The 24,382-nt window shown below is 45.8% G+C and overlaps 1 protein-coding gene and 1 long non-coding RNA gene across 5 annotated transcripts in view; one reads left to right on the plus strand and one right to left on the minus strand.

Moving 5' to 3' along the window:
* The window catches only part of PLCB1 (phospholipase C beta 1), a 306,384-nt gene that overhangs the window by 10,674 nt on the left and 271,328 nt on the right, over positions 1-24,382 (minus strand). Inside the window, exon 32 of one of the 3 annotated variants that reach the window (XM_005486820.3) lies at positions 20,875-24,150. The exons of 1 other annotated variant lie outside the window; for it this stretch is intronic. In XM_005486820.3, the coding sequence (XP_005486877.2) occupies positions 23,920-24,150 (231 nt within the window). In that variant the 3' untranslated portion in view covers positions 20,875-23,919. Of the gene's footprint in view, positions 1-20,874; positions 24,151-24,382 lie in introns of those variants that run through there. One more of the 3 variants, XM_005486822.4, reaches the window with a different exon arrangement.
* Positions 1,537-23,403, plus strand: LOC141728448 (uncharacterized). Of its 2 annotated transcripts, XR_012579352.1 has the most exons (3): positions 1,538-1,847; positions 9,399-10,416; positions 11,539-23,403. It is a non-coding gene; the product is annotated as an uncharacterized LOC141728448 (long non-coding RNA). The 2 variants fall into 2 exon arrangements; XR_012579353.1 differs by lacking the exon at positions 9,399-10,416 and having other exon boundaries at positions 1,537-1,847.

Genomic DNA, 24,382 nt, shown 5'->3' on the forward strand with positions numbered 1-24,382 from the left:
GGTGCTGTGACTAGTGAGACATGGAGAGAGAAACAAAAACTATTTTCCCAGAATGAAAAAGGCCTGTTTTCATTCAGTTCAGGTAAACTATGCAGACTTTTTAAGTGCTTGGTGCTGGCTGAGATTAAACAGGAGCAACACAGTGCCAGAAGTGTTGTCCAGGAATATTATCAAAGTAATGGTCTGCCTAAGCACATAAATATGTTTATATGTGGTGCTACTCTCTGAAATCCCATGGGCTGCAGAGCAGGGTTCTCCCATGGCAGCTCCCCCAAGTCCATTGTGGCAGTGCTGAATCATCCCAATAGTCAAATCCAAGAGCAGTGCTGCCTTACAAAGCTGTTTACCTCCAAGTGCACCTTTTTTTTTCCCCTCTAAAACCTTTTCCTATTTATACCCTACTTCAGCAGCTGTGCTTTATTCCCCATTCAGCCTCCATTTTCCCTTAAGAGGGATAATTAATTTAGAACTCCAGGCAATCAGGCATAGGTGAGAACCCAGCTTTCCTGGTGTTGCCTTTCTTTTCTTAGCCATTAAATGGTGCAATTGTGCCTCAAGTTTGCATGGGAATGAGGGAATACACCCAAAATCAACACCAGAAAATAATTCCTTTTAATGCTATGCTAGCATCATGAAACACAGAAGTGCAGAAATCATATTCCTCTACTACAGTATTAATTCATCCTGGGTTCTGAGGTACTAGGAAATCAAGAACTGACAAAATTAGGCTTTGATGTGTCATTTTCACTTAAGCAACCCAGTGCTTGCCCAATAGTTTCAAGAAGTGTTTTCAGGAACCTTGGGTGCAGTGCAGAGATTTCTTTTTCCCATCAGAGAAGAGCAGCCTGTTTGCGTTTATTGGGGATTTCTGTACGTGCTCCCTGCTTTTAGTGCTGAAGGCTGCCAGCAGTGGGATGCTTCAGTTACAGGAGAATCCCAGCCCTTCCTTACCCAAAGGGATGGATGCAAAAGGTCACACTGACAATGCTAAAAGGAAAAATGAGTCCCCAGGCTATGGGAGCTGTCAGCTGAGGTGTTTTGTCTGACCTGGTCTCAGGGTTTTGTTGATCCTTAGAAAGAAACTCATCCTCTGGGACTCGAAAAGGAAGAGAGGAGCTGGGAAATAGTTGATGTCACTCTTCTCTCAGTCAGGTTTTAATCCTATAATCTGAGACATCATCTCCCTCACTGCCTGGGTGACCTGGGTGCTCCCAGCCACCTTGTTCTGCTCCCTCAGGGAAGGAATAGAAAGCAGGAATCAGGTCATAGGTGTCCTGAGAACATATAAATGGGCACATATTGGTGATCTGTTATTTAGTGACATCTGTGCTCGTGTTTCACTACCCTAGACTGAGGTCAAATCCTCTTTTCATTTTAGCATATAAAAAGCCCTTTCTTGATGCTGTAATTAAGTATATTATTTATTCCACACCCTTCATACAATAAGTGACTTCTGCTAGCCTGCTTTTTGCATGATTTCCCTTTAGAGCTAAAGCAGTTGAGATAGTGAAAAATCTATTGCTTGTCACCTCCCACCCCCCAGTATTGGCAGGGTGTGTAAAGCACGAAAGCGAAAACACTCACACCCGCAGTGTTCTGTCACAGAGAGCCTACCTGGGCTCCTGTTTCAGTAAAATCCAGGTGCTTCCATGTGATCTTACCTTTGCAACACACATGTGCTCAGGCTGGGTGCATTGTGTTTTGCAGACACTACGGGAGAGCCTGACAGAGAGGGGCTCGCGGATGAGAGCCGAGAAAACCACATTTGCAGTCCATAAAAGCAGCCCTCACAGAGGATCTCTCCACCCAGTGACCTCTGAAGTTGCAAGGACACATGGCCTAGACAGGTAAGGGAATTATGTTGCTCCTTATTTTACCGTGGTTTGTGCTGCGAAGCATGCTCGTACAAGGGAAGAGCAGTTTGCAAAACTGTGTTTAAAAAGAGCTGGGTTTGTCAGCCATGACAACAGCTAGGGGAAGATTTAAATAAAATAATAGGTGTTTTTTGCCTTTAATGTCTATAATTAGTTAATGCAGCATGAAAACCAGCACATCATTACTCTGCCTCTCTCCACTGTAGAGAAAATCAACAAAGAGAAAACATGCAAACCCAGTATTTTTTAGCTTGTCTTGTAAGAGCCTGGCTCCTGTTTAGTATGCATTTAGTAACGATGCATTCAAATGAATAATTTAGACCTCTCATGACAACTTTTCAAGAGCAGTTTTATCAATGTCAGACAGCTTCCCGTTTTTGACCATAGAAACACAAGAGAGAAACCACCACTGCCATTATTAGTTTTGGCTCATCTTCCTGCTGTTTGGATAGGAAAGCCCCATTTAATATTTTTTTTTTCTAGGAGTGAATTGGCATCATTACTTTTAGAACTTCCTGATTGTAAATGCTGAATCAAATGTATCACCATAAAAGAAAAAAAAAAAGCCCTGCCTTGTACCAGCACTGCTAAAGCTGCAAAGCCAGACACTCCTGGGAAATGTTAGAATTTACACTGTCTTAGTTTTGCAGGTTATTACTTCTGTGTGCTAAGGCACAGACAGTCACCTCACAGGTACTGACAGGCTGCTTACAACAGAGCCAGTGATGCCACATTTGCTTGCAGAGGCTGGAAGAAGGACCCATCCCCGCTCAGCAGAGCAGGTCCCTTTGTTGACAGTACTTTTGGTGGCAGTTGTGTGAGGAAGGATTATTTAAGGACTTTTATGTTCAGCTGCACACAATTGCTCCACATTCTGGTGCTCACACCGACAGCCTCACAGGGGTTAGTTTTAAGTAAAGGACTGCGTCTGTCCATTTCTGTTATGGTCTGTGTCTCTAGCAGGTGTAAGGAGTTCAGCTTGCCCTGCATGAACCATCTCAGCTGAAGGCAAAACAAGCTCCAGCCTTGTACAGATTTTTACCATCCCTCTGGGTTCTTCTCAGGTTGTCACTTACTATTTTGCTTTGTTAGGGAAGGATATGTCGAGTAAAAAGATCTTTGAAATCAAGAGGTCAGCTAAAAATACCACTAAACATTTAGTATTCCCTTCCACATGCTCATGGAGATTTTTTCCAGCTTTTTCTTTAGACCTTATTGATTCCTCTTATGAACATAATCTTATGTAGGTGCACACCCTGCATAAGGTGCCAAGCTGCACAGTGTTCTGATGGATTCAGTAATAGACTTAAATTTAGCAATTTTCTGATTGGAAATAATGCCATTATTCATGTGCCCTTGTACCAACTCCCAAGCTGCTGCCTGGCTCTCTTGACAATATGACGTTCCTGATGCACATTATCTCAGAGGTCAGTGCAGAAGGAAAGGTGTTATGCAACACTCAAGAACAAATCCTCCAAGGAGGAGGTCTCAGATAGGCACAAAAATCCAGTCTTGGCACAGTATCTGCTGGGTCCTTGCACACTTTAAATATATGCAGTGCTCCCTTTGCTGGGTGTTACTTACAGCTGAGACATCAGCACTGGCTCCGTACACACAGGGCAGGCATTGGACAGCGGGCCACAGGAATGGTGAAGAGCAGTGACTGATGGGATAAACTTATTGTTATCTTTTGAGGTTGTATGGAGGTTTTCCTTATAGCTTGTGTTACTTTGTGAGCAACCTGCAAAAGCATCCAAAGACAGCAATCTAAATCCACAAGCAGCTGAGCAGCAGCAGCAGCTTGTATTCAAAATTTTGCTTCCCCATCAGATACAAATTTCAGATTTTGGGTCCAGTTGCTCAGTGGTTTGATTGCTATATCTGAAAATTATATGAAGTCCTCAGAGTGTTGTGGAAAAGCAAAGGCTAGAACTTCATCAGCCCAGCAGCCAAGGTGTGAGCACAGAGTAAGCTGTGAGACATCCCTAGAGCAGCCTGGGAGCAGGACACAGCCTGGGCTCCCTGAGCTCCTGCTGCAGCCTTGCCTTGCCCTCCTGCAGCCCCCTGTGCCACAGCCAAGGCTGTGCAGCTGCCAACAGCTGGCACAGGCACCTGGCACAGGCACCTGGCACAGGCACCTGGCACAGGGAGCCCTGATGGGGACTGAGCCCCTCCTGCCCTGCCCTGCAGCCCTAAAGGAGCCTCTTCCTTCTGAGGCTTGCGTGCAGCCGAGCACGAAAGCTGGGGGGACCTGGAGATTGAAATATTTGATTTGCCTGAGCAGAAAGCCCTCACTGACACAAACCAGGGCCTGTGATGAGATCTTGTTTACCAGGCTAGCGTGGGGCTGGAAATCAATGCACCACAATTGCTGTGACCAGAAATTAGACTCACTTAGGGAACGAAATTCATTAAAACAAGCTATGGCTCACATCACACCTTTTGCATGACTGATTTAACACTGTTGCTTCCTTCTTACTTTCTCCCAGAATGACCTTTCTAGGGCAAAACATTTGTAGAAAGTCACTTGTAAAAATTATTAAATAGAAAGTAATAAAAAATGTCAGTCTTTTATAATGAGGCACTTGCTAATAAAACCTTTAATTAAAGTGTTGTTGAAAAACTTAAAAGACAATTTAAAAAACCACAGACGTGTGCAATAAGTCACTTGTGCAACATCTTTAGCAATTTCTTTTTAAGAACCTTTGATGGGTTCTCTTTATATTAAAACTTTCCTTTATTCCTTTCCCTTAAACATCAGTTGCCCCACAGTTGCACTGGCCATAGTCTTATTAAATAGGTTTAAAAGATTCTCTTACCAGGAGTTACTCTGCAAAAGTGATTTGAAGTTGAAGGAAGAAGCTTTGTGACTCAGAGGGGCAGCAGACACAATGGCAGGAGTGTGTAGAACAAGGGGAGAGGCAGGAGCTGGTGACTGGGTTACTGACAGAGCTGGGAGAGAGCCATGAAGCATCAGTAGCTAATAAACTCCCTGTATCTCTGACACAGGCCAGAAAGCCCCAAGGCCCTGCCCACAGAAATTGGTGTTGTGCTGCTGACTAACAGCACCTGTGGCTAATTTAGGCAAGCAGATCAAAATAAGCCTGATAAAAACAAGGAAAGGAAAGATTTGTGTCCCTTGTATCTTCCTTTCATGCTGATATCCTTGGGATGGCAAAGGAGAGCTGGATCAGTTCCATGTTTGTGGTACAAGCACCTGGGGTGTGTGCTGCATGCGCATTTTCATGAAGCACATTTTGGGGGCTGACGCTTCTTTCTCTCTTTATCTCTCCACTTCTCCATCCAAACAGAAATATCCCCAGCTAGTGCTCATCCCAGCAAGAACAGCAGTAGTACATCTGTGTGTAGATGGTGGAGAAAAAGAGCTTGTTTCCATTGCATTGCTGGCAAAATAAAACTGAGAACTGTCCTTTCTCTCCTGCGTGCTCACCCACAGGCTCAGCTTCCCCTGGCATGCTGTGTGTGGTGCACTGACCTGCAGAGCCCCTAGGCACAGCTGTATAATAAAGTGTTCACTGCCAGCAGGTTAAAATTCAGTTTAGCACCTACTGGCCCACACAGAGCTGCCCTGGTAGCAAGGATCAGGTCTCATTAACACTGCTGTGCTGCCCCATAGACCAGGAGCTGATAACAGTCATTTATACTCTTACAAGGTAGGCACAAACCACAGAAATTACTCCAGTTGTGCTTACAGGCAGAGAGAAGTGGTTTGGTTCACTCTGTGGTGCTGGGTGCCCCAGGATTTGGGGTTTCAGGCTGGATAAGGGATGTGCAGCACACACACACCAGGGAGAGAACAAGGGGTTTGCTTCACTCCAGAAGCCATGGATGCTCTAGGATCCTGTGACAGGCAAGTCCTCTGAGCTGCCTCAAAAGAAAGAGTTTGTTAGGAAGAAACCCTCTTCTGAACATGGAAATCATGCTTTTACTATTATTAAACATTAATTTAAAATAATCAATAGGAACAGGGCTTTTAATTTCTGAAGGCACAGAGGTCCAGAGCTGCAGGGCTACAGTAGCTGACTTCCATCACAACTGGTTTCAGACTGGGATTTTAAGAGTCCCATCCTTCCTGCACATCTTTCTTTCCAGGAATGGGAAGAAGAATGAAAAATAAGTTGCATTTGCAGCTTGCCTAGGCGTTGTTCATCTGCACGTCCCACACGTTTGGTAGACAGGATATTGCCTTACATTTGTGTTCACCTTTCTGATTTAAACAATAGCACCTCTTCCCTAGGAAACCAGCACTATTTAACTAGTGCTGAATTACAAGGGACATTGAGGAAACTGGTTTTGCAAGGAAAAAAATATGAAAAAATTGTATTGATTAAAGTTACCAGCTTAAAATGATTTGTTCAAAGTTCCCCCACTGCAGTGAAACCCCCAAAAAACCAACCTACAGTAGGAAGTGTATGCATATAATTTGCACAGCTGCCATTCAGAGGCAGACAGGGTAGGAAATAAGAGGCTACAGCAATTCAAGCTCTAACCCCAAGCCTCAACTCCTGCCACAGTCTCAGCACAGCTGGAGGATTTTTGCTAAATTTGTCCCCACTGTAGTCAAGGAAGATGGAAAGAGCCTAATTAGACTTCAGGCTCAGGATCTCAGGGGTGGGAGCAGAGCAGCTCCCCACCCCTTTGGAACCAAAAGCTGAGCTCAAGAAATATCAAAACCCAGCCAAAAAAAAAAGAGATGTCACTACATGGTTGCATTTGTATTTAGGATAGTTAAAAAGACAGAACTGCACTCAGTTGCACTTTTGAAAGTGAGAGTTTAAACTAGCTAAGAGTTCAATTTGAAACTGAAATGCTGTGTTCTGGTTTGTTTTATGAATGTCCATAAATGCTGGACTTTTAGGTGATTTAAAAAAAAACCAAAACATTTTCAGTGAAATGATGCTTCAGGGGTAGTGAGGTTATGGCACATTTTCTGAAGGGTGGATTAACATTGGGTAGGATGCCAAATGCCAATGAGTGCCAAATCCTGCTGTATGCTAGATTATCAAAACATGTCTTCATGTTTTGGAAAAGAAAACAAGCAGTCCATCCTGAAAATTTTTCCTGTTCATCCTTTAGTTTCTCAAAAAACCCATTTCATTTAGGGTGATATTTCTGAAGTGGATGTTGAAAAAAATGCTTCTCTGGTGTGAAGATCCCCAGTTTCTCATGAAATCAATATTGTGTATTAGTTGTCCTCTCCATCTCTGAAAAAAATCAAGTCATAAATCTTTCTGGCATCTCTATTCATTCTCCTGATTACACCATATAATGCTGAGGAACAAAACAAGCTTTTTTTTTTGCTAAATTGCATGTCTGGAGAGGCTTGTGAGGGGGACTGTGTAGCTGGGGAGATAAAGCCTCTAACTCCACATTAATATATAGCTCAAAAAGAAAAGAAATTGGAACAGCCATGAAATATGGAGTACAAGATACACCTTGCATTAGTATTTCCAAGCTAAAGGAATGGGCTATCAAGATTTAGGTGGCATAATATTCTGAATTCTATTTTAAAAGCATCATTATCATTAGAGAACACTTAATATAAATCCTTCCTACGGATTCCCTGCAGGAATAAGGTGGCCTAGCTAACAAAGCCTTGATTTATTCCATAAAACATACTCCATTTTCCTATGAAATGTAGACAAGGCACCTGCTTCTACCATCTCCATGGCTCAGCTGCCACTTCACAAATATTCCTTTATATCCACGGAGTACCTGGGCACTACCACACGCCCTGATGTACAAAGGGCTGCATTCACACGCCTCGCAGGAAGGAGCAAACAAGGACACCACAACTGCCAAGCACACAGGAACTCGTTCAGCTCCAGCAGACACAGCATTTCCACCCCCTGCCAGGATTCTCACACAGCACGCCGTAGCAGGCACGTGAAGGAAGCCAAAACACGAGCAGGGTTTGCTGCATGAGCTCTTCCCTCTGCAGCCTTGCAGGAGGAAGGCTGACAAGCAGGGTCCTTGCACCCCCCAGCCTGTAAAAGCAGTGTCAGTGCAGCTTCCCCTGTGCCCAGAGACCCTTCTGCTTCTCATTTATCAACCCTGCCTCATGAAAACGCTGTGCCATAAACCCATGCTCATCTCTGTCCTTCTTGCGGTCACTCATGAGTGCCCCTTTGCCCCATAAATGCCCACAGACGGGTACAGCACACAGCTGGGACCATCCAGCTGCTCTGGCTCCTGTGATGTGGGCTCCCTCTGGCAGTGCCCATCAGGGGCAGCCTTTGGCATGATCTAAACCAGCAGGTCTAGAGACTGAGTAGGTGTTACCAGCAGCCCGGTGGGTGCTGGCAAATTCCAGCCCTAAATGAGGCACCCAAGGAGCCCACTGAGGGCAGGGAGGCTGCTCAGCTGAGCAGGGCTTACACACAAGAGCTGCACCACCGGCTCCTGCTAATTGCAGTGAGAGCAGACTTGGCCCCAAGGAAGGGAGGCACCAGAAACATGCACGAGGATTCTCTCTGTGTCCTTGTGTGAATTCACCTGTGGAGTGCACGCCAAAGGTGGATGTGTGCTAGGAATGAGAGGTACAGAATCTTGAATGGCATCCAGGCAGTATCCCTGCCATGCAGTACACTGGTTATCCTCCCAGATCCATCCCAGGGCTGTGTGCAGGATCCATCCCTGCTCCAAACCAGTGTTTTACATGAGCACAATGATTTTTCCAAAGGGGACTTTCAAGTGCACCAAAACCCCCTTGGTGAGAGAAGCTGTGATGCTGCTCCAGGTACAGCAATCAGGAACCCAAAGGGAGAGAAATGCACTCAGGCAGAGTAACTCACAATTACATTGCTGCAGGACATCTGCTCTCTGGGCTACGGCTCTGCTCAGATCATAAATAGCACTGGCATTGGAGGGTAACCTCCAGACAGCCACCAGTGAATCTGTGAATGCACACCTTGCCACCACAACCAGGCTGAACACATAGAGGGGTTTGGTACTCTCAGTACAGATCAGAACAACGGATCACTTCCATTCCCACAGCTTCCACAGCCTGGTTATAAGAAAATAAATTGCAGCTTAGGAGTTACAGTCTGTGGTTAAAAGAGGTGGAGATGGCAAATACCTGTGTGTAATGTTTAGTGCTTTATGAAACCCTTCCCTATTTTTCTCTAAACAATTCTGAATAAAACAGCAGCCTGTTTTAATACAACCTCAACCCAGCCCCTCTATGATAAGGATTTAAAGATGCTTAAACCTAGTTTGTAAGCAGCTTAATTTCTGATTAGGATTAAAAAGCATCCTGAGTATTAATCCTGCATTCTTCAGTAAGCTTAAAAGAAAGGAAAATATATAATGAACAGTTCTTCACTAACGAATCAACCAACCAACATTAGTGTCAGGATGGTTACAAAATTGCTCTCTGCACGTCTGCAATAATTCAATTATCGTTTGTGCTTGCGACAGAATATGAAGTGTTGGTTACTTTGGGACAGTACTCTCCCAGCTCTCTTTGGAAACCATTTGTGCTATTAAATCATTGATTCCCAGCACTGTGCTCAGCTGACAGCCCCATACATCAGCTCATCCAGAAGAGAAGAGCTGTACAAGGTCTTTGAGCGGCCCTTCCCCAGCTCGTGTCTTGTCTGCGGCCAGGACATCGCTACAACACAGCACCACCTTCTTTGGTTCTATCAGGCCTCAAGGAATGCTGGTAATTTCCATTTCCCCCCTCAACACCCAGACCTACTTTCCTTTAAAAACTCTGATCTTTGCATCCCTTTCCACCCCCTCGTACACGGCAGTTTCTATAATCATCCCCTTATATAAGAGACCCAGAACTGGGAGCGGTTATTTATCCATGTTTGCTGCCCTGCCTTTCTCCCCAGAGAGCACCAAAATAACCCAACAGCTCCCCATTTGGTGCACGTGGGCTGGCATACCCTTGTCACCAGTGGTGCCCGCTGTCACCCTGAGGGGAGCGATGCTGGGGACAGAGAGAAGGGTTCCTGCTGAAGGAATCCTACAGGGTCCTTGCTCTGGTGCTGCTTTTCCAGAGATTCAGCTCCATGGTGTGCTGCACAGCAGGTGATGGGTACAAGCTCTGCCAGGCTTGCACAAGGGAACCATGCAGGCAGGGAAGCAGCAGTGGCACAAAGGGAGGCATGCAGGGAGCATCCCCAGTGCCAGAGCCCCTGCAGCAGACAAACCTGCACCCACCCAAGCCAGGCTCCTGACCTGGCCCCTGTGCAGCTTTCATTGTTGGCCTGTTTTTTTTCAGGTGGCCCTGCTGCGGCGTTGTGACTCAGCTGGTTTCTCACTGACCTGGCAGGTTTTCACTGCTCTTGTGTCCTGCTGGCTGGCAGAACAACAAAGTCTGGGGGATTTATGTGCCCCGACACCCACGCAGGAGCTGGGAGAGAAGCCTCCTCCCAAGGAGAGGAAGTTTTTGCAGACGGATGCCTCTGTTTGAAGTGTCCATGTGTATTTAGGCCCTGATCCATGGGAGCATGGGAGCACTCAGCCCTAGGCACATCCATACTGCTGTCACCAGGCTATGCAAAGTGAGGTGGGTGTTTAAGTCTTTCCTGGGCTTAAAGCTTCAGGTTTTTGTCCTGGCAGCTCTCGTAGCCTGCAGTGTTCTAGGTTGATGATTAACAGAGCAGCTAAAGATGAAAGTTTGCAGCACACACATATTTCTGCAGTGAAAAAGCACAGGATAACTTGTTTAATCCATTCTGGGGAAGGGTTTTACAAGCAAACATGCATTTACCCTTTTTATTAGGCATTTCAGCCACAGAATTTATGACCTCAGCACAGTCTTGCCCTGTGCAGAGCACCTGTAGGCAGGAGTTGCTTCAGGAGAAGTCAGTGGTGCATGGCCTATAAATGCCTGTTAGACACCACACAGTGTGCTTGGGCTAGCAGCAGCTTCATGGGGACAGACACATCCCACATTTAGTCACTGTGTCAACCCAGCCCTTGTCTTGCCAATTTGGTTCCTGCCCAGCTCTCCACTGACTTGGTTACTTTGAGGGAAGCAGATGGGAACTAGTGGTATTCCAGAAGGCTGGGGGAGTTTCTGATGGGCCCAGACAAGTTTGACAACAAAAGCCTAGTCCTGAAGAAATACTTCTCTTCTTTAAACAAAAAATGTTTGGTTTTATTGGGAAAAACATCTCAACTTATTATTAGCATGCAGATTTTTTAGTGCAAACCAGCTTGAGCTTTGTGTTGCTGGTACCCTCCATCAGCTTTGTTCTTTGGCCAAACCATTTCTTCAGTGAGCTGCTTTGGTCTGGTGCCCTCAGAAGCTGATTGTCCCTGCCACTTCCCAGACCACCTTCCTTCCGTTTCTCCCTCATTTCTGCAGAACTGAACTCCAGACTCTCAATCCAAATTAAAAGACTTAATTTTTATAACTTGTCAGCCAGACCAAATTAGTTTTGCTGATAAGGGAAATCCGCTTGTTTGCTGGAAGAGAGACGGAAAGTGGCTGTGCCAGCTCGGGGATGGTTCTGAGCCAGGACTGGAAATAGCAGCACTCAGCCTCAGAGTTCATCACTGAGCCACTTCTTCAGAAAAATCACCCAAACAATTTCCTGATGCTTCCCCAGTCACGCCTCTCTGAAACTCTTCTCCCCCCTGAGCTGTTGATTTGGAAAAGTAAGTCCCTTGTTCTTCTCTCCAGAAACTGCACTGCTTTACTGACAGCTTGAAAATGGACATTATGGTCGATTGTCTTACTCACTCATCTTCCACAGCAATGGCATACAGCAATGATCAGTGAGTACAAGCTTTTACATTTGAAAGATAAAGCTACCTGGTGTCATCATCACCTCATCTGTGGTATAATAATGCTCACTTTTCACCTGACCTTTAGAAATCAGCAGATTCAATTACTTGTAGCATTTGCTGAAGATCCTCCAGGAATCTCACCATAAATTATGCTGTATTCTACAAATAGATATGACAACACTAATCAGCAAATTAAATGACAGTGATCATTCCTGCAGAGATACTTAAACATCTGATTGAGCTGGTAGGTTGGATCTCTGCAGCCTTCATCTTCAGCAGAGCCACTGCTCTCATGCATAGGAAATGCTGACCTTGCAAGCAGGCACCTGTAGGGCACTGAAGATGTCTGATAAAAGAAGGGAGCAAAAGCCTGATGCCTCCAAGCAAATGGACATGGCTGGATGGTGACTCCAGTTCTTTCATTAATGTTTGGCTCTGATTTTGCACCCATGTGACTTTACACAATTATTCCAGACACAGCAGGTCTGGACACTTCTAGCACTCTTTTCCCCAGGCATGGGAGAGCCATCATTACCCCAGCACCAGCATGCTGCCTCCCTCCAGGCAGTGATTGCCAGGTAGTCCTGGGGCTATTCCTCCTTGAGCTGTATTCCATAGCCTACCCAACAGCCATTCTGCAGTGGATCTTATCCCAGTCCCCCCTCACTGCCCTGTCCAGCTGCAATACTTGCCAACACTCCCCATCACCAGCTGGCTGTGAGTGACTGTGCTCCACGTGCTGCCTGCAGCGTGGTTGGATCAGAAATGCTGGGCAGGAAGGGCAGGATGCAGAACCTGGGGCTGGAAGGTGCAAAGGAAGGACCTTCTACAGGTCATGGGGCAGGGGAGGTATCACTGGGGCCAGGCTCACAGTGCAAAGGGCTGGAGGGGCCTGAGGCCATCCATGGCCCTGCTGGAGGTCAGCCAGGAGCCCTGAGCCATGTCCTGCACTCACAGGCATGCCACCTTCGTGGGGCCTGCTCCTGCAGCCATTCCCTGGAGCAGGCGCTGCGGGAGAGGGGCAGCATGGAGCTGAGGTGTGACTGCTTCCTCCACCACAAGCTGTTATTTTGACAGCTCTATTACAGTCATATAGAAACAACTCCTGGGAAGTGTAAAGCACTATAAAAAACCAGGCAGGGAAATCATCTGTCCTGCAATATGCCAGCTTTCACTGCAGAAGAGGATGGGATGCCAATGAAGATCTGCGATGGCTTGTTTCCCTGCCTCTTTCTTTGGCCACAGTTGGTTACTGTTCACCCCAATTTCTCCTGTTAAGTCTGCGTGGTTGTCACATCTGATGTTTATTTCACAGCAGCCCTCTCCCCCAGATTCATTTTTCATAGAAGCATGAAGATCTCAGCCCAGCTGAGGTGAAGGGATGAGCAGCCCTTCCTCGAGCTCCTTTCTCAGGGAAAAGCCACAGACAGTTATCCCAGGAACCACTGGCTGTGCTCAGAGTTCAGGTGTGGCTCTGCACCCTCACTGAGCAGGGCTGATCATGGGGATACCACAGTGACTTCCTGCCCCTGACACAAAATCCAAACTGCTGCTTGCTGTGCATGTCCATGCCAGGACTTCAGTGAGGGATTTGGGGAATGCAGGTGCATTCCTTGGTGTAATGGAGAGTCAGATCCTGTACAGACCAAGGTTTAGCTCATATGAAACCCCAGCAGCCCTTCCTGGAGTCGCCTCTGCTACAGCAAATGGAGCTGTGCCCTCAGCCTGGCACGAGCAGAGCAGCCCTGCTGGGACCCCAGCCACGTTCCCACTGCTCTGCTCCTCCAGGAGCCTGCAGCAGCACCTTGGTCACCAGGAGAGCCTTTGCTCTGCACACCTGGGGCTGCTAGGAGTGCATTTCCTAATCCAGCAGCAGACACACCCAGCCACTCTAGCAGTAAAATTCAGTATACATTTTCTTTTTTTTTCCCCCTCTTCTAATCACACATAGTCCTTGGTAGCAACACCATCTGATAGCCCAGCATAAACAATCCTGCTCATTTGTGTTGCTCGTTGGCGTTCTCCATAGAGACACACAACACAAGTTTTCTCTCCGTGTGCCACTCCTCCCACCTTGGGGAAGGAAATTAGAAGTGCTGATGGAGGAGCTCCAGTCACATTTCCTTCCAGCTTCTGGTGGCATCAGCTCAACAGTGACAGTTTGTAAGGCAAAACAAATGGCTTGTGAAGTGAGTGTGTGTTATGGAGCCCTACCCAGAAGAAATGCCTGTCAGGTACTCCAGAAATTCACTGTGACTTTGGTACCTTTTTGTTTGACAAGAGCTATGCTGCAAAGTTTATCTTTCACCCTCATTACTGCAAATTATTCCCCCAGCTGAAGTGCCTTTTCTCTTAGGCAGTACACTGCAAACTGGTGCTGTGCTCCCAATCAGCATCACCCTTCTGTCAAGGGAATGCCTTCAAGGGCTTCTCTCTGCACCTGGCACTTCTTGTGGAGGAGCCCTTGCAGCAAAAGGAAAGTTTTCAGCCTGAGGAGCAACACTCAAGTGCTGCAGGCAGGAGAGTCCTCTCTGCAGCTTAGAGGAGCTCCAAGTACCACACAGACTGACATACCCACCCTCTTTCCTCCCTTTACAAACCAATTGTCCCTTCCTTGCCTTTTCTGTCCACGTATTTCAAAGGCTGCACGAGTCCTCTAGGGCCACAGGCTGAGCTGGAGCTTTGTGGGAGGCTCATAGTACACATTAATATTACTATATCAATATTGTAAGAACTACAAATAATGCCTTTTGCTTTCTCCCTTCCCCCTCTCCTGTGTCCTCTGTCATGGATATCACGGCATTGTTCTGAACCTCTTGTGTCTGGGAATGGTTACAGGAAAAAATCAGGACAAGACAGATATTTCAGCCGTGGAAGACCAAGGAGAATTTAATTTGTCATGAGCTGGAGTAATTAGAAGTAATTTTTGCATGTTTTGGATGCTGACTTTGGTCAGAGCATGAGCTGTGCAAAACGCTTATTTTTGTAGTTTTGACGTAAATCATGGAATGTTTTCTTTCTTAATTTGGAACACTTGCCCCAAATGTTCCAAGTCTCTGTAGATAAGTCCAGGCTCTTTTCTTCCTGACAACATCCATCCATCCATTAAAGTCCCAGGGTTGACTGCCCACGTTGTTTAGCTGGACTGAACACAGGACAGGCATCTTTTAAAAGTGGTAACTTCCAACAGTCTTCACAGACCACTGATTCCAAGTAAGATGCACAGTTTTGCTGTCTAAAATCTGCCTTCTTCTGTGCAGAAGTGTCATGGGTCATTTGCTTAATAAAATAAACCCAGCCTCCTCCCCCAAGCCCGGCACATACACAAAAATAATTTCCTTGGTTATATTTTTCTCTGGGGATGTTTAAACTGTCAGCTTTGCTGGGCTACATTCTCCCCTCTCATTCTTTCTCATGGGTGATGTCTTGTCACAAGGGACTCGGTGCAAAGTCACATTTTGAAATTTTCCAGAGGATTTAATATTAATGCATGTATAAAAGACTTGCAAAATCTTTCTCTTTTGAAATGATCATATTCTATCAACAGTTGCTAGAGCTGGAGTTGTTCAGCTTTGGCAAATAGTTGGAAATATAAGAAGCAAACACTTCTGATCCCAGGGTTACATGGATGTGTAAATTTTCAGATCAGTCTCTGTCTCAGGGTATGGGCATGTGATCATTGCTCACTCACATGAGATCCATCTGAAATTATCCCACGTGACTGGAATCAGTGTGGAACGAGGAGCTCTCTGTTTCCAGTTGTATCTTCTGTTATCCATGGAAAGTCCTGCTTGGCCAACAACAATAAACTCCTGGGAATGATCGCACACATCCCCAAAACTCTACCAGCGAACGTGGGAAAAGCAGAAGCTTCAGTTTGGTTTGAACCTAGGACACTGGCTAAGAATCAGTTACTGTAATGGACGGCAATGCAGAAATGTCAGCCCACAGGGCCTGTCTCACATGGATACACATTTGGGAGCTTCTCACATTTGCAGTTTCAGCTGTCATCCTCTGCAGCCACCCACAGCCAGGAGCAGCGGTGCAAGATCACGCCAGCAGCCTCACACTGACACTCGGGCTGGTGTTTAATGTCCATGCTAACCAATCACTTAAAATCCATGGCAATTCAACCTCAAAACACTTGAAATTATTAATAATTAAAAGCTGCCTAGATAGGAATGTAACATGCCGAAAGGTTGGCTAGCACAGGCAGCTTGGCACAAGGATTTGCATTACAGCCTTTTCATCAGTTACAATAAATGAGTGTGGTAGAATGTCTCCTCCCCTATTAAATTAATATGCCTTTTTTTTTTTTTGGCTCACATATGGCAGAAATATCCTTGTGGCAGTAGGAAGGGTCTTGGCAGACCTGTGCCTAAATGTGTGTTGATGCCTTGCCTTACAAGTCTCCTGTAGGGAGAACAGGGGTTTAGGTGGGTGCAGCCACCGTGATCATGAGTGCCTGGCTGTCAGCGTGCCTGGATGGGCTCCATCTGCAATCAAAGGCACAGTGTGGCTCCCACAGAAAGCTGCCTGGGAGATGGATGGGCTGCATTGTAAGATGAGTCCCGCTCCCACTGTAACTTGTGGCAAATTGCAGTTTTGCCAGGAAAAGCAGGATCAGGCGCTGCTGGCTGATGCCTGTATTTCTGCTGGTAAGGAATGCTAGCCAGAAAACCCAAAATGGCTGTATAGAAACATCCTCTGACTGGTTTCCCTCCCATTTGATATAAATACTGCATGCTTTAAATCAATTACCTGTCTTGTGTAGCTCCCTGTGTCGGTGGTTTTGCAGCCTTCACTGATTTGGGGTTGCTAACTCTGATTTTACTGCAGGTGCTATGGAGCTGATTGATTTTTTTGCAATTATCATCTCCTTGTTATGTGAAAACAGTTTCCATTTCACAGCTCACAATGGTTCCACATCTGCTGCTGGTCAAGGAAGGTTGCAAACATGCAACCTGTAACTGCTGTAGGCACCAGAAATATTGGTGGGGATAATTATAATTACAAATGAAAATGAAGTTTTTATTTAAAGGAGGCTTTATGAATGTCCCAGTTTGGGTTTTGAGTGGGTGGTAGTACAGAGGGAGAAACCACCTCCTGTCCTACTGGACACCAGTGCTCCATCACCCCACACTGTACACGTCTGGTTTACACCACACTGACAGACTCAGCATCCCTACAAACCTGGTCCCAATTCTGAGGACTGAAATAAGAAATTGAGTGCCTGACATTGAATTCTGATCCTCCAACCCTTGCATTTGTCCCTGCATCCCCACCATCTGCATCCACGATGCTGCTGGGTTGCTGGAAGACGATGTGGTTTGGACCAGATCCTCTCCTGGCTTGGGGCAAGCACAGCATTATTTTCATTCCACTATCTGAAGGAGGCAGATCTGGTGGCAATTTAAGAATCATACATTATCACAGGCTATGAAAAGAATAATTTATGCCCTTGAGCATTTCTCAGATCTTTCAGCAAAATCAGACATCTAAAGGAAAATCTGGTTCTTTGGAGAGCCACAGGGATGAGTAATGCACCCAAGAGGAGTTGGGGTTCAGACAAGAAGGGATTAGCATGCTCCACCAGTGTGGTTTTGTCCTCTCAGACACACTCAGGCACATCATGTTTCCTTGTTTCATAACAGCCATCTGGATGTGGAAATGGGAAGATGAGAGCTGGTTCTGTGCCTCTGGTTTGTCTTCCCGGGGCCACACGTCCCCTTCTGCAGAGGGCTGAGGGCTGTCTGTGTGCTGGGAGCTTGCACCACTCCTGCTTCCCCCTGACACAGTGCCACAGACTGCAACAGGCCTTGGGCCTGGAGCTCTGAACGAGGGGAAGCACCCCAGGAACACCTCACCAGTGTGATCACAACCATCCACAATGCTTTTTTGCTGGGCTGCAACCTGCTGCTCTGCTGGCCATTCAGCAAGCAGTCCATGTATGAAGTGCCCAGTGCTCCCCCAGGGTCTTGCTGCCTTCACACAAGGAGTCACTGAAATAGCTTTGCTTCTGTGGGCATTCACCTTGTGCTAGGATAACCTCTGCCCCCCAAAAAGCAACCCCAAACTGCCCATTAATTGCTACAGCACTGCCCATTAATTCCTCCAGCAATGGAGGGATCTATCTGCAGCTCCTTGAGCGCGTGACACTGGACAGTCACCATTACATAGCTGACCTAAGGCAAATCCCAGATGATCTAATTATTAAAAAATAAAATAAACACCCCCTCTCCCTCCCTGCCTTACCACCCTGAATTTGTGTGAATGCAGGCTTTCCAGTTCATCTCCCTCACTGAACATCTGATAGCTCATTTAAAAGAAAGAAAAAAATCCAAACAGAGCAGAGGGTTCCCTTGTGGAATGTAAGACCTCCAAAGGACTTTTGGCAGCATCTGGAGATATTATTAAATTTTCAGACTAGGTATGCATAGCACAATAATTAGGTCCCCTGAAGAGACCCCAGTAATTGATGGAATCTTATGATATCTATTATGAAAGTATGAAACGGCTCTTCATAGAAAACACTATTGGATTTTTCACTCTTTATTCCACATAGGCTAAAAATCAATATTAACACCTGGCTAGAGAATTCTGACACTTGAAGAAGTTTGTGGCACAAAGAGCTCCCAACACTGGGCACTAATTGCTTTGGAGCTAACAGGGGACCAAGAGCACCGTGCTGTGTGCATTGGATTAGACAGACTGCTCAAGAAACACCCTCTGAGTTTCTTTAAGAAATATTGAAGAACTTGCCTTTTGCAACAAAAAGCTGCAAGTGTTATTTTGTGGAGCTGGCCCTTTACTTTTGGCAGTGCTCCAGAGTGCTGAAAAACCAAGTGAGCAGGGAACAAACAGGACGTGCAGCGTGCATCGGCATTGCAAACAGAGCTCCGACACCAGACAGCTCTCCTGCATTTTGGCCTGAGCTGAGAAGAGCCACCAGGCAGAGGCACAGGGGGGTGCGGACCTGCCCAGGCTGGTGGCTGTCCCTCCCTGCTGGGCACAGGCTGCCTGGCTCCTGCTGGTGCCCGCCAGGCTGCTGCAGCGGCAGCTAGCGCCAGCACAGGGGAAGGGCTGGGACAGGAACATGCAGCCTACAGCAGCAATTCTATACAGAAACACACTCCTCACTTCACATGCAGCTCAGGTGCTGGCTTTCATACAGCTGGTGTAAGGTAGTGCTGTGGTTTGATAAAGAGGGCTTTGCTGCAGTGGTCTCACTGAATATGGAGAGAAGAGGTATTTAACTCTGTTAGCTCCATGAAGCAAGACAATGATAACTGTGTCAAATTCACCTTAATGCATACTGCAGCAGGGCCAGCTAAACTACAAGATTTTTACCACTGTGTGTAACACCAGCAAATGCCTGTCCCTGTGCCCTGGAGCCCTTCTGGCACCACTGGCATCCCCTGTCCACAGCCAGTCCCACTATGAGGTGAGGAGTTGCAGCTTTCCTCCAATAATTGACAATAGCAGCATTTCCATGGAGAGCCAGATAATTTCCCTCTCATTAGTTACCTTGACACAAGACAGTTATCACAGCTCCCCAGTCTGTCACTGGTCTGAGGGAACAGGAATTTTAAAAGAGATACAGGTTTGAAATTATGGCAATAGAAAACAGTTGCATTTTATGGAAAGGGAGAACAAATGCCCAAAGCTGGGTTTCCTTGGGAAAGCACAGCAACAATTATTTTGTTGCTACCAAGGCAATACCAAGGTGTTTTCTTCCTATTTCTGGACCCCTAATATAATAAAAGGAGCTAATGGCAGTAAGCTGTAGGAGCCACAGGCCAGCCTGTGCACTCTGCACCATCCCCAGCCCTGCCCAGGGGTCCCCACCCCAGCACTGGCACAGGAGCAGGAAAACTCCTCCTGGGCAGCAGGAAAGGACTGCTCTCCCTCCCCTCCCCTCCTCTCCAGCCAGCCTGGCAGCTGCTGCAGGTGTGTGAGCACGGCACAGAACACAGCAGTGGCACCAAGGGCTCTGTGGGCACCTGCAGCCCACAAATCAGGGCAGCCCAGCTGCTGAGGGCTGGGCTGTGGTTTGGGGCTGAACCATCAGAGGGAGGCTCTGTGGCAGCAAAGCAAAGGCAGAGGGCAATATTTATTTACTGAGAGGAACACAGGCTCTTCCCCACTTGTCCCAGTCCCTTCCCACCAGGAGAGGCTTTTCCCCCAGCCCAGGAAGGAGCTCTCTCCGAGATCCCTGCACTGGGATGGAGATGTGCAGCCACACCACGGTTCCTCCTGGCTGGGGCTCTGTCCCAGCTGCTCCCCAGGCTGCACTCTGTGAGTCAGAGATGATCTTACCACAGGCTGCACAGCGGGCTCTGCCCCCCGCCAGGGACTTCGTCTGTTCTGCTCAGCCGGTGCCGAGCTGCAGGAGCTGTTGGCTTCGGTTTATTTATTGCTGAGGGCTCCTGGGGTGCCACAGCGTGGCTGATTTACACCCTTGCAGAGAGGTGACTCGTTTGCTGGGAGACATCCCACATGGTGAATCACCACTCAGGGTTACTTACTGACCCTGGCAATTAAGAGGATATTAGAAAGCCTTTCCAAGGGGAATCTCAGCCTTGGGGTGATCATATGTGAAATGCCCTCCTGGGGAAAAAACCCTCAAAGAAAAGAACATTATACTAAGAGGAGCAGATCTTAATGCCATGAGATGCTGTGAGATCATCTGGTCTGGGCTGTCCATCACAGTCCCCTCTGCTGCATCCACACTGACCACAGGGTGCAAGCACCTGCTGTGGCACCATCCCATGCAGTGCATCATCCCCTCTTCCTGCCAGTGCCTGCAATCCATCATCTCTGCTCTGGGAATGCAGAAAGGAAATAAAGGTGATGAGTGAAACAGCTGGGCAGTGGAACAGAAGTACAGGTGCTGCCATTTGTTGTGACAGTTTATTGACGTGGCTGGAAGTCACGTCCCAGCTCTCCTGCAAAAGCCTTCCTGTAAACCAGCACATTATCTTACCAGTTCATTGGCTCCAGCACACTGCTTTTTGCTTCCCATTGCTCCAGAGTCGCTGCAAATGCACATTGTGCTGGCATGGGCAGAGGCTGGAGGCACGGGCACGTGCAATTTCTTGTTTCACAAAAGCCTGCAGGGAAATTTCCCTGCCTTCCCCTGGCACTGCCCCACCTGTCAGCAAAGGCTCAGGGTAAGGTCTCCTCAGTCAACTGAGGCTCTTGAACCAACGAACGGAGAAAACTGGGCTTGTGTTAAGAAATTTTTATTTGTCCTTTGGATCTGTAATGTAAGCACATAAAATTACAAGTGGAAGAAACATCATGCCACAAAATTGCATAGAATTTTTACAAAAATGTGAATTATGCCTCTGAAACAATCATAGATTGAGGAACCAAAAAAATATGTACATGTTAACTGGAATATTTCATCCTACTCTGAAAGCAAATCATCAAGGACTAATCAATCACAGACACTATTAATACAATGTACAAGAGCAACACTGATTTCAAAGAAAGGCAAGCAATGATGTCCCTTTAGTTATCTGTCAGTGAATGTTTAGCTAATACATGAGCATTAATTAACATAATTATGAACATGTTAAGTCTAAAATGTCTGGCCTTCATTAGAATTTTTAAAATTCTGTTTATACTGCCAAAACCAAGCTATTTTCAGTAGTGTAAAGATATCTGAAGTGCACGACCTAGTTTAATATAGACAGCTCTATTCTATACAGCAGAAAGTCCACAATACAGCATTTCCACACATTCAACACGGAACAAGGCAAATACATAAAAGGCACAAGACTTGCACATCATAAAGACCCTTTTGTCATTATCTTACTCTAGTTCAAGTAATATCAATATTAAATGATATCAGTTTCACTGAAATAGTTTGAACGATGCAAGATGTACAGGATCACACACTACCTTACACCTGCAGAAAGTGGCACTGTACAGATATAAAAAAATGGGAGTACGGGAAATGGTCAAATACAAACGTACTGTAAAATGACTACAGCTGATAGTATATTGAACCCAACCAGTCTATTTATTTCTTATTAAATACAAATAAAAGGTTCACTGGCGTTTGCCCGAGTTTCTCTGAGGGCTGTGTGAAGTCCTGGCTCCCCTGAAGCCCTCGGGAACGTCACTGAGGTTCGGAGGAGCCAGGACTGCCCCAAAAGCCTGCGCTGTACAACGCTTCTGTAATGCAATAGCTTCAGTTTTATATGAACACTGCTAGCAGTTTATTCTCGTAATAATTTAGACAACACGTCATTTTAACTTTATAAAATGCAGCATTAAATCTTGACTCTACATTTTCAATGAGTGATTAAGATTGATTTCAAAGTGCAAAACTAGGATTAGCAGAGGAGTCACCTTTCCTAGCGTTAAGATGAAAGTCAGATTTTTGAATTTCATGTGCACTGATTTCATCATCATAAACCAGAACAGTTTAATTCAAAATATGATCTCCAGACAATGTGCAATTTTTCTTTCTTTCTGCTCTAAGTTTAAAAAGGAAACATCAAAATACTGTTTGTTTTCCAAGATTTGAACTTATATATATACACACCATTATTTAACTGAAAACTTAAGCTCGATTTGTATTTTATTGCTTAAATTTAAATAAAATAAGTTACTTTAAGTACTAAACTCCTGAGGGAATGGAAGTAAGATAACTCAACTGTTAGGATGTGTTAAATGCCTCCCTATTAACTGATTGCTCTCTCCATTGCCGTGTAACCCTAGGTAAGGTGGATGTGAGTTATTCCCAGCCCAGCTCCCGAGCCCAGTGGTGCAGGAGAACACAACTCTGCAGGATCAAGTGTGTCCAGGCCAGCCTGGGGCTTCTGGGCTGGTGTCCCCTTGCCCAAGGCACCTCCACCAGCAGGGAGGGATCGTGCACTGGCCCAGGTACAATCCCAACTGTCTGAGGAGTCTCATGATTTCGATTTCTGCTGGGGGGCAATCCACAGAACAGCATTTCTTACCTTTTCAAACATCCTGACTTTCAAATGTGTCTCTGTCATCCGATAGAAATTTCCCAGAATGTGCTGTTACTTCTCTCATGCATATCATACAGTACGCTAACTTTGATTGTTCTTATTTTAACAAGTCGGTTAAACAGATTAATATACATTTTTAAATAACAGTGGTCAGGTTTTTATACTTTGCTTTCAAATTTTAGACCTTAGTAAAACTGAACCTCAGTCTTAAAAATAATGGAAGATTCTGTTAGATTTCAAATACTGTAGTCCTAAACATTTTATAATCCTATCAAATTCAGTAAGCTTAAAATATGATACTTAAAATCAATACTTTCGAGTCTGCAAAATATATATCAAATTTATATTCTAAAACTACTTTGATTTACACCACTAACACCACAAAAAGAATTCTATGATTCCATGATTATTCTATAGCAGTATAACCCAGATGTTAGCTCTCGGAAAGATTCTCCCTACTCACGGATCCCTGAAACATTTCATTTGGCCAAGAGACCACATCAACTTCAAATAGCAACATGCTGTGTGTGTATAGAGACAGATGTGTGTGCACATACAGCTATATATATATATAAAAATGTATATATATACAAACATATATGCACTCACACGGTGTAGCAAACACAGACGGACACAGACACCGACAATCTCCACGCGGCTTCTTCTCTCCATTTTCCTCTTGTCCCCACAGTTCCAAGAATTTTCAGCAGCAAATATATGTCTCTCCATGGGATAAACATAATATCAAGACAGCAAGCCACCAGTGCTTGCAGAGCTAAAAAGGATCCAAGGTTTCAGTGCAAATGTAAAAGGATGGTACAGCTGTCAAGGTGCAGTTATAAAGAAGGAAACAAATATGATTAGGTACTGTTGTGATATTCGCCAGGATCTCTATTAGTTTGGAGCACTTGGCTCTGGCACTCCAAAAGGAAATGTGCACACACTTTTCTCTGTACAATACACTGGTCTTCATTAAACATTCTTAACAGTGAACATGGCCAGAAAATTACCCACTATAAACTGGCCAAAAAAAAAAAAAAAAGAAAAAGAGAGAAGAGGGAGGTTAACATATTAATTTTCCCATTACAACTGCACTAAGCTTTAGGACAGTGATCAGATGAAGAATGAGAATGAAGACCTCTGCAGAATACTTTTATAAAATGTTCCTTTGGGGAGATGTGCACTGGAATGCAGACTCCTGCTGCCTCCCTCCAGGAGCTCCAGTGCAGCTCGCCGCGGCACGGCGGAGACTGCGCCCCGTGCACTGATTGGTTCTTGGGCAGTTAAAAAGTAGTATCAAACACTTTCTCTTGGGTGTCTTCTTCCAATTCCTCCTCACTTTGTGGAGGTTTATGGTTTGATTTTCCACTGTCACAGGCCAGGGAAGAGGGGGCAGAACTGTGGTCTCCATCCTCACTGATTTTCCCTTTCATGGCTTCCTGTACGAACTCCAGAATTTCCAAAGGCAGTCTTTTGAATTTGTCTTGATATTCCTGATCAAGTTCCACCTGCAACTACAACAAAAGAGACAAGCTGTCTTCAGGTGTATGTGATGTGACCAGTGCTACAGGATGGGGAAAGCACCACACCAGGCAGGAGGGGCATTACCAAGGCATTTTTGCACAATTCAAGACCGTACTCCCTTCCTTCCCATATCAGCACCACGCATCCAAAGTGCCTATCAATTTCCATGCAGTCATTGCCAAGCTGGAGGAACGTGCAGTCACAAGGCTGGTTTTGGGTCCC

The sequence above is a fragment of the Zonotrichia albicollis genome, chromosome 3, assembly GCF_047830755.1.
Source record: "Zonotrichia albicollis isolate bZonAlb1 chromosome 3, bZonAlb1.hap1, whole genome shotgun sequence".
In the NCBI taxonomy this organism is placed as follows: domain Eukaryota; kingdom Metazoa; phylum Chordata; class Aves; order Passeriformes; family Passerellidae; genus Zonotrichia; species Zonotrichia albicollis.